Source organism: Ixodes scapularis, unplaced genomic scaffold (assembly GCF_016920785.2).
Source record: "Ixodes scapularis isolate PalLabHiFi unplaced genomic scaffold, ASM1692078v2 PGA_scaffold5__190_contigs__length_132052651, whole genome shotgun sequence".
Taxonomy (NCBI): Eukaryota; Metazoa; Arthropoda; class Arachnida; order Ixodida; family Ixodidae; genus Ixodes; species Ixodes scapularis.
This window is the reverse complement of record NW_024609880.1, coordinates 131,767,967-131,780,573: the sequence shown is the minus strand read 5'-3', so window position 1 is coordinate 131,780,573 and position 12,607 is coordinate 131,767,967. Positions and strand designations below refer to the sequence as shown.

At 47.8% G+C, this 12,607-nt stretch overlaps 1 protein-coding gene across 11 annotated transcripts in view; it reads right to left on the bottom strand.

Moving 5' to 3' along the window:
• LOC8052199 (RNA-binding motif, single-stranded-interacting protein 1) overlaps positions 1-12,607 on the bottom strand; it is a 122,827-nt gene that overhangs the window by 10,029 nt on the left and 100,191 nt on the right. For 6 of the 11 annotated variants that reach the window (XM_040504645.2, XM_040504644.2, XM_029978235.4 and 3 more), the window contains 5 exons: positions 11,602-11,699; positions 10,928-10,971; positions 10,703-10,853; positions 10,084-10,182; positions 1,537-1,632 (listed from right to left, as the gene is read on the bottom strand). In XM_040504645.2, the coding sequence (XP_040360579.1) occupies positions 1,537-1,632; positions 10,084-10,182; positions 10,703-10,853; positions 10,928-10,971; positions 11,602-11,699 (488 nt within the window). Of the gene's footprint in view, positions 1-1,536; positions 1,633-10,083; positions 10,183-10,702; positions 10,863-10,927; positions 10,972-11,601; positions 11,700-12,607 lie in introns of all 11 variants that reach the window. The other 5 variants (XM_029978236.4, XM_029978233.4, XM_029978234.4 and 2 more) reach the window with 1 other exon arrangement.

Sequence of the window (12,607 nt, the reverse complement as noted above, 5' to 3'; positions counted from 1 at the left end):
TCGGCATCATGTGCGGGGCACTTGAGGAATGATTGGTTACGGCCAGGTTTCTTCAAGCAATACACTCGTGCTCGTGCAACTGTAGGATATTTACCTACTATACGGGGATGGTTTAATGATGTTTCACGGCCAGTCATTTTACGATAGAGTTCACACGACTGCACTCAGTTTTTGGGCCCCCATGAGCGCCGCCATATTTGCCCTTCCTGTTCTCTAAGGAAATCTCGAAAACTCGGCTTCCAGCAATCAAAGCCAAATCCATCGTGTAGGAATAACGCAATAATCGATTAATAATAACACCGTGCCATATTTTATGTTGCATTTTACGATTATTATTGTCATACGCGTTACAACAAATAAAAAAATGCAACATTACAACAAATAAAAAAATGCAAGATAAAAAATTTCATGTTTCTCTACTCATTCAATAGAGAGGCTTGTTTGGAGCTTCCAGGCCTTTCTGAAACATTTAATTCAACAATCCCTCGAGCTGATTTTTTCTTTTTCTTTATTAAAGTTAGAAATTAAGAAGAAATGCGAATGTACGAGATACACACCGCCAAAATTCAATACAGTCAAATTATGGCAGTGTGTATTTCATAAATCTGCGAGGTAAAAAAAATAATACTATCAGAAAATTATTCATTTTTTACCTCTATAAAGATAGTTCTGTGGTGGAGATTATGTGGCTCCCCTTCACTAATGACGGGTGGAAGAACAACCAATCGAATCGGTTCTCTGCATCATCACTAGGGGCCGCACCACGATGCTCTTCCCAGCGCACCACATCCAATAGTTCAAGGTCTAGCAGAAAATCTCAAGAAGGAATTCCTGGCATTTCACTCAGAAAGTTGGCAACTTTGGGGATAAGCTCCAGCAATGCCCGCGCCCCACTAATCAGGGCATCTGCACACTTTTCATTCATGGTGAGAAGACTGCGTTGTTCACCAAGTCCTACGAGCGTTTCCCTTCAAAAATCTTTGCTTCCTCGAAAGAATACACGCGTCAATATGGCCCCCTACTTTACCTGCGGTCGGGCAGCCCCCAGCAAAGAGACTTTTAGCGCACAAAGGTATTCCGCAAGCCAATAGAGAGTTCATCCATTTAGGGTACATTTTTTGACAGCGCCGAATTTCTACTCCTCGGCAAGGACAGGTAGGAAGGACCAGCAGAATGGTGCGACCATGCCGCATGCAAGCCGAATCACTTTGCTTACGCTCATGTCGACCCTCCATTTTAGAAACCAGTGCCGGAAGGAAACAAAAAGCATCCACCTGCACTCAAATAGGCAAGCTATTCGAAGCAGTTACATTTTCTACAACTCCTCAGCAGATAGAGAATATTGAAGGTCGGGCTTTTTAGCTAGACCTACGCACACTCGAAAGGAGCTTGCTCTCGGGTGCAATGAGCAACCACCCACTACGCCCAATTGTGTAGCGAGCAAATGCCTTTTGGCACAACTGAACCCGAAGAGGCGGTCGTTTCGAGGCATTGGGGAGTGATCGCTTTTGCCCGTTCTTGGCGCGCTTCACCCACCTCCGAAAGTGGGATCTGTTGCATCAGCTGGGGTGCCTGCTGGTAGATGGTGGCTGCCGTGGCCGGGTTGCCGTAGTGGTGGCTGCCGGCCATGTACTGAAACGAGGGGAGCAACCCTGTCGGCAGCGCCACAAAGACATCTGGAAGCCAGACGGGGCTGGGACCACATTCAAACTCCAGTGCCTCAACTTCGGTGCTGCACCTTTCGGTCTAGGGGATACTGTAAACAACATTATAGTAGCAGGTACAATAGAGCCTAACGCTCATTTCTAACCAACGCCTCCCTCTATGACGAAAATTTGTATTTATTTATTTTCAATACTACTAACCCCATTCGGGGTTGTTGTAGGGTGGTACAGTTCAAAATATTACCTACAAGCAAAAAAAAATATATTCAACGCACAATTTGCGGGTCAACATTCGAAGCAAATATAGAAGTCAAGAAGGAAAAATTATAGTAAACAACTTCCATACAATAGATACATTGCACTTTTAAAAACAGCATAAAATAATAGTTCACGATGAAATGTGGGCATCTACGTAATCGAGGAAGATTTCAATAGGAAGAGGAATGAACAACATTTTGAGGCAGGTGGTTCCATTCGTTAATGGTTCGGGGAAAAAAAGAGAATTTAAAGCAGTTATTACGAGCGACGTCTTCCTCGTAAAGCTTGCCATGGTTGCACCGTGTTAATCGTTTGCTTGTATGGATAAGATCATTTTCTTCTGGTACGTTGAAGTGATCGTTGGCCAATTCCCATAGAAATTTAAGTCTAGCCATTTTTGCTCTTTTTTCTAGAGAGGAGAGACCCAGTTGCCAGCAGAGTTCAGAGGGAGAGACGTGCCTACTATGTTTATAGCAAATAAACCTCGCGGCCATTCTCTGAACTCTTTCTATCTTACTGATGACGGAGACCGTGTGGGGGAACCAGACGACGTTGGCGTACTCGAGCGTAGGACGTTTTAAAGTTCTGTAGGCTAGTCATTTAGCGGCTTAAATGGGAAAATGCCCACTTAAGGGGAGACCCTGCTCCTCGAGGCAAAAGTATACTAAGAAAACATATGTTTGTGTCTTCTTAGCCTACTGTAGGCGTGCGTCATGGGGTCCAAGATTGGCAGGCACTTAATGCCTTGTCCAGAAGGAGTTTCGTTAAATGATGTCCCTTATCTTGAAATGTTGTCTCGGAAGCAAAATAAAATGGGCCTGTGAATGTTTAACGATAATAATCCCTAGAGAAGAGGACAAAGGACAAACAAATCTCCAAACACAGCTACGTCATTCTTGTCTCGCACTTTTGCATAATACAGTGTAGACCGCATATAACGTATGTCGCGGGAGTCGCGAAAATCCGCACTATAAGCGGTACCGCGCTATAACCAAAACATCAATTTTTCAGGCCAAAATACATGCCGTGAGACAACTTACCTTTGTAAAAGAATTTATTTTATGTTAGATGCAAAATAAAGCTTAGTTTGATGAAAGTCTTTATTTCACCAGACTAGTACACTTCTCTCTCACGTGTGTCACACATTTTGAAAGAAATGAGCGACTTTCGCCTGGCGCAGCCTTTTAACAGCGTCGCGGGTTGCGGACGGACGTTGCTAGCGTCCAGGATTGCTAACCCTAATCACTTTTCTCCGGAGACGAAAATGCATGAAAATTCGATTCTTTATATGGTACGCGCCAGTAATACCTTGAACTTCAGCACACGCATGAAGTGCGCCAAATAAGAAATCCGGGCGATGTTCGAGGACACAAATGCTTAGAAATCACCGCTGTAGTCGAAGTAAACAAACACGACGACACGGGCGTTTCTGCCGTCTTGAGAGCGCCGCTACGACATCGCCGCACGAGTAGGTGGATCTTCCCTTCTAGTACCTGCTGGGTTATCATAGCGACACACAACGAAAATTCACAGTCAAGGATAGCGCTTTTACGCGGAAGGATGAGATGAACGCTGTCTACGACGACGATTACAACCGACGCCATGTTTGCGGATAGAAGCAGCCGGCCCGTGGCCGGCATGCAACGCGCGCGAACACTTCTTCTCGACCTGAGATTGGTCTGTCGTTGTTGTTTGTTTCTTTGTTTGCAACGCAGCGGAGGGACGCACGCACGTGAACGACACGTGCGTGCATCCCTCCGTCGCTATGGCAAGTGAAGCCTCTCTCTTCGCTTCTTCCCGCTTCTTCGAGCAACCTCCTTGCCCCGCCAGTGCCGCTTGCGGCCAACTTGCGGCTCGCGCCGTCAGCGCCGTTATCTAGTGTCGCACAGGGAAGCGTGCTCGCTGCTCCGGTCGTCGGCGCGGTCGGCGGGCTGTGCCAGAAACCGCACTATAACCGGTATTTCCCTTTGCGCGCCTGCATTTTAAGCGGTATGTAATCACATGGAGTTCTATGGGAGGCGAACCGGTGGTTTAAAAAAACCGCGTTATATTCGGTCCTGCACTATAAGCGGTTACGTTGTAAGTGGTCTATACTGTACAGTAAACCCTCACTTGAGCAAATGTTTGTTTTTAACAAATATTTCACAATAATTAACTTTAAAAAAAAATCCCCGGTGGTTTTCTTACGCATTGTGTTCAAAAATGTTTCAGTTAAAGGAAAAACAAATTTCAAGATAGCGAATACAGTAGAACCTCGTCAATACGTACTCGGTTGATCATTTTCCCGGCTGTTACGTTCAAAAACGCCGGTCCCGTTTTACTTCCGTAAAGACACATGTATTAGTAGTTTCGTGCCTGATATGTTTGCTTTACCGGTTGTTACGTCCAAAAGCGTTGGCGCCTCGGCGTGCCAGGAGCCAGGCTGCCACGCTGGCTTCAAAGCGAAGCTAACGGAGCAAAAGCCGAAGCGTGCAATGTGGCTCGCAGGGCGTGCGTGGGCACGCAGACGCCCCCCTTCCCTTTACTCCTTCCCCCCTCGTCTTTCCTCGCTGGGCTTTGCCGAGCTCTGCCACAGCTTCCCATCTTGACCGGGGGTGACCTTAGAGCACTGCTCGGACGGGGAGAGAGGCTGGAAAACGCTCCTTCTCTCTTTCCTTCTCTTTCTCTGGCACGAGATGTATCCACGCTGTGCTTCTAGTTTCTGTTCCGCTCGATTGCGTGAACCGTGGTGTTTACGAGTAGGTGCGCTTTGCGCCCATTGACGACGGTCGTGGCTTCGCGAAAAAGGAAGGCACTCTCTTTTAAAGAGATGGATCGCAATCCCAGCCGGAAGAGATCTGATATCGCGAGAGGCCTCGCACCGTCAACTTTGAACAGCATCGTCGCCAAACGAAAGTAGATCGAGGCGTTACCTCTGAACCGCACAGGATAGCGGACATCGTGGCCGACCTCACTACTGCCGACAACGAAGAAAGTGATGAAGATGTCGAGCAAGAACCAAACGATTATGCTACACCCACGTTTACGGATGCATTGCGTTGGGTTGGGCACCTTGCGCCGCTACGTAAATGTTCACGACTGCACAAAGAGCAAGACGACTGCAGTCCAGGAGAAACTGCTTTTACTGCGTAACATTAATTCGAAGCGGCGGGCGGATATTATCCGCTTTTGTGATCATGTCCGAGTCCTCAACAGTTCTGTAAGTACACATAAAATAAACCATTGTATAAGAGCTGCTTTCTATCTCATGTAGAGCCCCCCTAGGTGCATAATTGGCTGCTACGTTTTCCCGGATAATAAGTTTTTTTTCCGCGGTCCCCTGGAAAACATATCAACGAGGTTTTACTCCATTTCAGTTCAACGAACTTGATCGGTGGACCCAGGATTATTTTTGTAATCAGTTAAAGTTTTGTGCTCCGCAGCGCTGGCACAGCCGATGCCCGCCGCCCCTGCCTGCCACCGCCACCTCTGCAGCGGCAGCGTATCATTGCCGGCATTTACAGCGCTGCTGAGGCAAAGCAGCAGTGCGGTAAACGAAAACAAACCAGCAGGTGTGTGTTTTTTCTTTGTCATTGGTTCCGTTCGGCCATCTTAGTTTTGGGTAACAACGGCAGGACGGCAGTTTGTGCGCCCACTTTCCTAATGAGTATGATGAAACGGACACGGTTGTCTCTATCAGACAAGCTCAAAATCCTTTAGTGTCTGGACAACAATCAAAGGCAAGCGCACATTGCGAAGGACTGTGGGATTCCATCGTCGACGTCAACAATAGTGAAGCAAAAGTCAAAGCCTGAAGGAGAAACTGCGTTCAATCCCAACAGGAAACGACTCTGGACGGGAGGACCTGCTCAGATCAGTTTTGATTGCACTTCAGCTTGTGTCTTAGACGAGCGCGGGAGCGATTTCAACTGCGCTTAGCAGCACAGATGAACAGGAGTGGTTAGGGACCTAGGCAGACGGGATAACAGTGGAACAGATGTGAAAACTTGAAACTTTGTGAGCCTTAATGAGGACCAAAAGGCAAGTACCCTATGTTTCTGAAGATAGCGTCCTTGGTATTTTCCGAGTGGCTTTCAGCTGCTCAAAATGCCAACCAGCATTGCTTATCGCACAATTCACACGTGCTCAAACATAGTAATTATATTTGCGAACCACGGGACGTGCGTAAGCAACGGACGTGCAGTTGCGCGGAGGAACAGGGCAAGAAATTTCGAGTTTATCCTATTGTGCAACTCGATATCGAAGCAGCAGACTACGATTAACAGAGTTATCGTATTTGAAGCAATAAGCAGGAGCAAGGTTAAGGTACACCGAGCTGATCTATCGCTCGCGTGAGAGCTGCTGGCTGGCAAGGTTTCCCATCAGACCGCGTTTCAATTGTATCAAATCCCGACTCATCTTGCAGAATGCGGTTTCAACTTCTAACGATGAAGTACTAAAAGGAATCTTTTGCTCATTTGAACTGGCTGACGTCCAGAACCCGGGCCGCAGAGCCTCAGGCAATCTGACGCTCAACGACTCGACCCCACCTCATCCAACTATGGCTGAAGAATAACAATCCAGTCGCGGGTGAAATGGCCCTTGGAATCCGACCCCAGAGTTTCTTCACGCGCTTCCGACTCTGGATACACGGGGAGAATAAACAGAACAAAAGATTGCAAGGCCGACCAAGCTAAACGCGCTCATGGTTGCCAATCGAGTCGATAGAAATCGAAACTAAGACAAAATACAATATTTTTTTGGCACACATTCTGCAATTTGGTGCATAATGGGGCGAGGTATTGGCTGTGGCGCACCTTCCGCAACATGGCGCGGAAAAATGCGTCCGGTGCAAAATGGCGCAAATGGCGCAGCCGTTCCACCCCTGTATTTTAGGGAAGCCATATCTCCACTTGCACATATCCATAATGTTTTCTTTCTATGGTAGGTACCATGTGTGGCATAGGCAATAAGGGGTATAAATATATTAAATATGGTATCGGGCTTTCTTGAAGTGCCTTTTAGGCATCCTGCAATAAATTATTTTGAAACTGGAAAATTCAAGTGTCCAAAAAAGCTTATATATCATCCTGAAGCTTTTATTTACATCTTATTGAATTCTACCGATCTTTTAGCTTGGTGATATATGCTTATTTATTTATTTCAGTATTTCACCGTGCCTTAATCCTCCCCATAATCTTTGCAAATGAAATTTTCAAAAGGAAGAAAATATAAAAATATAAATATAAAAAATAAATAAATTAGGTTACATCAAAACCAAGTACACATTTGTAGTCTGATGGCAGTGGTGGATAAGCTATGTAAATTTCATTTAAATTGAATCAAGTTACATAAAACAAAGCTCTAGAAGTAGTGTTGCCCCTTAACAAAGTAAAATAACAGTCCTGGCCAATCTCTTATGTGTTTCTCTGACCACTACAACGAATTACCGGAATTATAAACTTTCTGGGTGAAAAGTAATCGACGACATAAATTGTCACTCTCAAGCGTAGAGAAGAAGAATACTGCAACAGCGGTGACGGTCGACACCGCCGCCACGCCCCTCTGCCATCGTCGCGCCGCACATTCTCGGGTCCAAATGATTTGCTAGTGTTTCCGTTTAGATGGCACTATGTGACTATGTTTCTGCATAGAGAGATTGAAGAGAGGGTTCGTCCGAAACAATGGGCGAGCATTTGCAACTTGTGACGGATGCCTTTCCCGCCGATCGGTCACAAGTGCGCATGCGCTGCCATTGTTGCAAGGCGAGAAGAAAAGCCAACGGAAAGGCAGATTTTGGGCGGACACGCTCGCAGACGATCCACGCTTTCGTCACCTCCTCGGAGCTCGCATTGCAAACGCGACCCATAACCCACTTGACCCCGACGGAGCAGTTGGAAACCCTGCAATGCCTTTACGGCTGCGAAATGTCCGCACGCACCCGCACATACCGTGTTTGCATGATTCTAAGGCGCACATTTCCCCCAAATCAATGACCAAAACCACATGCGCGTTACAATCGAAACCAAAAACCGAACCTAAAGAAAAACACGACACTCGGTTTAAGGTGGCTAGCCCCATTGCCATCATGACTGTTTGTTTACATTCGCAATTATGATGTTTGTATCACAAGCAATCTTTCACACCTACAGATTTGTGTTTGCTGTTTTAAGAGGGAAAATAATTTCATCAGGAGGCCTTATTAAAACGAAAGATTGTCACGCTGGCGGGAAAAAACAACAACGAAGCAGCACTGCGTGGCCTCGCAATCTTGGTGACCCGACAAGCTCGCAAAGCGGTGCTTGGAAGACGACCCTCCCAAAGGCGACGGCCGCACACTCGTACATGCACAGGAAGCGCGACACTTGAAACGCTTTAGACCAAAGCAGGGATCACCTCTGTGGACAGCGAAGAACCATCATTGGACCCTGACAACTGCGGACTAGTGCACGGCATTTATTTTTGCGTTGGCGTTCGCTTCATAAAATCCCTTCTACGAGGTATCTGTTCAATCTTCATTATCTTGCCCGTCCGGTAGGATCGGAGACAATTTACTTTTTGAGTATCTGAAAGCTAAATCTGTCTGCGCGTTAGAATCGGGGGCGCACTAGAATTGTGCAAACACTGCATTTTCCTTTTGCTCACGCCACGGGGTGTGCACCGCTCCACCACTCTGCTCCAAGACGAGGTGGCACCGCCTTCCCAGCCCGAAACGGCAAAAAGATTGTGATGCGAAGCCAGTAAATGTTTTCGCTGCCAGATAGAGTGGCCGTCGTACAGAATCCAAACAGATGCGAAAAAGAGCTCAGTCGACTCGATTGTGCCCCACTCCCCATCCTCGCCTATTCTGTAGTGCTGCTGCAGAGCAGCGCAGCCGCATCGAGAGTTTCCGAACAACACGTCGCGGCACAAGCTGCTGCCCGATTCAGAAAAGGCCAAATCTAGACAGTCGGCAAATGCCTCTCGTTCGCTGCGTGATCGGGGGTTGATATCGGTAGTTTTACCGAAATTTGCATTATAAAAAGTAAGCTAATTAAATTTGTTGCGTGGAAGTTTGGACAACGGGAAATCAGTCGGCAGCAAAATTTGTTATCTCCAGCCGAGACACCGGGCACTCCACCTGGTGTCTCGCCTGGAGATGGCCAATTTTGACAGGGCGGCACTGGCGGTACGACCACTAGCCCGGGAAATCGCGTCACGCAGAGATGAGTACACCAACATGTGCCGGTACAAGTTTTATCAAGAAGTGGTAATCGAGCTCAAGACGCTTGGATTCTGTAGCGCGAGTTTCCGCCCCACGTGCTCAGAGCTGCAACGCGCTCTCGGCCACCGTTCCCCCTTTCGATACATCCATCGTCAATGTATAAAACCTCGTTTTTGACGTCGCTCGTACTATATTTGCCACTATACTGTTTCCCAATACACCTCGAATGTTGCAAAGTTACGTCAATACGCAATAACACAAATTAAGCTTCGCAGGATTTTCGCGCTCAACTACTACAACAAAGTTGCCTGACACAGAAAGAATAAAACAAGCTCGGATGAAAATCCGGTCGTCCTTTGTCCCGAGCTTGTTTTATTCTTTCTGCGTCGGTCAATTTTACCAACAGGCTCTTCAGTTAATGTGAAAGTTGCCTGTACTACGAAAAATTTCTCTGGTCCAGCGGACTTTGTTACAGAGGTGTTTTGACTGTATTTAATTGGTCACAGCACCGTTTTTTAAGCACCACTTTTTTCTCTGCTAGAATAGCTTCGTTGTACTGACTCTAGAATAAGGCCACGACTTTCTCACGGACCATGTGAAAGCCAATCAAACATAGATCGCAAATAACGAAGCAGATACAAAATTTGAACCCACAAATGGGATCCAAACTGAAGGTCCGAGCATGCATTCGTCATAGACAGCGTTTTAACATTTGATAGTACGGGGAGCTGAAAATCTACGGGGAAATACATTAATGGCTGTCGGGGAAAGAAATCCTATTTTCACCTCCTAGCTTCCAGCTCAGGTACACCCTAAGTTGGAACAATCGCACGCTGTAGTTACTTTCGGGAAGAGTTTCGGCTCGCCGGGAGGCACCATTAATTTATACGGCATTAAAAGGACGCCAAGGTTTCTTTGGCACGCCGGGCACTCGAATCTGTCAAAACCTGGGGCACCAGGCCGCGAGGTCCCGCTCACCGAGGCCCCCGGCAGCTGTAGCTGGGACATCTGCGCGGTCAGCTGAGGCAGGATTGGGCTGTAGGCGTGCGTCATGGGGTCCAGGGACGAGGGAATCATCTGCACGGATGCGCACGGAGGTCAGCTCGACACCGGCACTCCCACGCCGCTTCGAGGGTCGGAAGGCTCCCTTCGAGCATCCGCACTGGTCTCGCAAGGACAGCCGCGGGGGCCGCCACAAGGGCACGCAGAGCCAGAGGGGCGCTTGCTCCAACAACGTATCGAGGAGAGTCCAGAGAGACGAAACCAGGACCCACGACAGACATGCCAGATACGGCTCGTTCACACCCTCGCGTTTGCTTAGGACCGACTTCTTGCCACTTCTTAAGAGGAGAGAGCACGTTGTGCCATCTATGAGGTGACCCTGGAACTCCATTTCATTTAAGGTTGTGCTGTATTTGCGAGATCAAATGTGAGTACTACATATAAGGAATGGTAGTATGTTGTCAAAAGTGTGTCGAGCTCAAAAAAAGGAAGGATGCATAAAAGATATAAAAAGTGCCAAATGTTACGAGGCTAGCCGATAGGTGGCGCCAGAGCGGTGTCGGGAGCAGCAGCAAAAGGGCCTTAGGGGAGGTACCTGGGCAGCGGCCGTCATGTGCGGGGCTTGCATGATGTACTGGGTGGGGTGGACCCATGTGGTGGCCCCGGGCAGCGCATACGTCGACACGGGGGCCGTCGAGTATGTCCGCTGGTAGCTACCCAGGGCCGGCAGCAGCTGCTGGGCCACCCTGCACCACCCACACCCCGCTTGGGACCCGCCCTCCGGGCATCACTCCCTCCGCCCCCGGAGACACACACTCACCCATTCTGAGAAATTGCACTCTGGTCGTACGTCAGGGGAATGCCCTGCAAAGCAAGCGCACCGGCGTTGGTGACAAGCACCGACAGCCCTCCATGGAAACTAGCCTAGCTCAGACAGAACACCCCATTGCCCACATGCTGCTGGCTGGCGAGGGACCAGCACTACGTGTACACTACAGACACCCCCGAATTTTCGCTAGACCATAGCTTCAAGACGGCTCGGCCACTGTGTACGATTGTAGAGGAATACAGCAGACCCCCACGACGCCGTTGAAACAGTCTTTGCCGAGCATCTCTGGACAAGAACACACGGACCCTTCCAAGCTCCGGCCCATTGGTGTGAATTAACGGGACGCCCCTTAATGCTCGGCAGAGAGGCATCGCTAGTCTGCACTTTGCGTCGACCAGCGAGCAGTTGAGTCGAGACAAAGGAAGACTAACCATGTACCCAGATGCGTTGCAGAGCAGTCGGAAACACGAAAGAAGTTACAATGACGAAGGGAGTTTTAACGGAGGGAGAGGAACGGAGTGGCACGCTTTCAGCTTATCACAACCTCCGTGTTTTTGCGTTTTAGTACCCATAACCGCCCACTAGTGTGCCCACTGGAATTGACAATGTTCTGGATGGAGAGAATGGCGTGCACCCCTCCTCTCCTTCAGATCTGGGCCACCCACCTCCCCGTCGCGCCACATCCGGTGGTCGTGGTTCTTGTAGAGCGTGCGCTTCTTGTTCCCTCCGTCTGCAAACTTCACCAGCAGGGGCTCCTTGGACCCTGCAAGGAGCGTCAGTGCGCACCTGCATTACAGACACGCCTGCGGAGCCATTCTATCTCTGCGTCTCCCAGTGTCACCCGCACCATTATTTACACCTCCACAATATCGGCGCGGGCTGTGCCAGTAGAGAACTGCAGCAAGAACTCCGTAGCAGAGATAACAACACACCCAGTGATGCGATTGGTCAGAGTCCTTTAGGAATAGCTCTTGGAACATGAGCACACAGTGAATTTCCCATCCTACCACTCCAAATATTCTGTTACGATTAATCTGTCGGCTCGTCCAACTAGAAGGCAATGTCTACTTTGCCTTCTCACTTGCACGCAACCCTCCGTTAGCATTGATTGCACAGCAGGAGCGATTCCCTCAAACACAAAACTAGCGTTTAGTTGCCAGAAGCACCAGACACAGTAACAAGAAAATGACTCATGAAAGACAACACAAACTGCTGTGAATGGTTATTTTAGGTACTGAATCCCACTGAACTGTTACGATACAATAATTTTGAGAATATAAATTAATGTTTCCTTCAAGTTCTAGAGGTTCGAATAAAACTGCAATTTATATTTTAGATAAAAAAAAGAAAGCATCCGTCATTTTATTATGAGCATCAATTACATTTACTGTAAACAACTTATTTTTCGGGGGCTCAATATTTCGCGATTTCGATCAAAGCTCAAGTTTTGGAATAATTTGCGGGTTCCAATTTTCGCAATGTGGTGGGATCTCAATATAGATTCCAATGTGTTCTCATTTTACCAAAATTGTTCGCCAAACCTATTTTTCGCAAATTGCAGGCAATTCGCAAAATTCGCAAGAATTAGGTTTTCACAAAAATTAAGTTGTTTATAGTATGTAGAACTTCATAATGAAAATTGGCACGTGATCAATATGCCCGCTTAAAAAC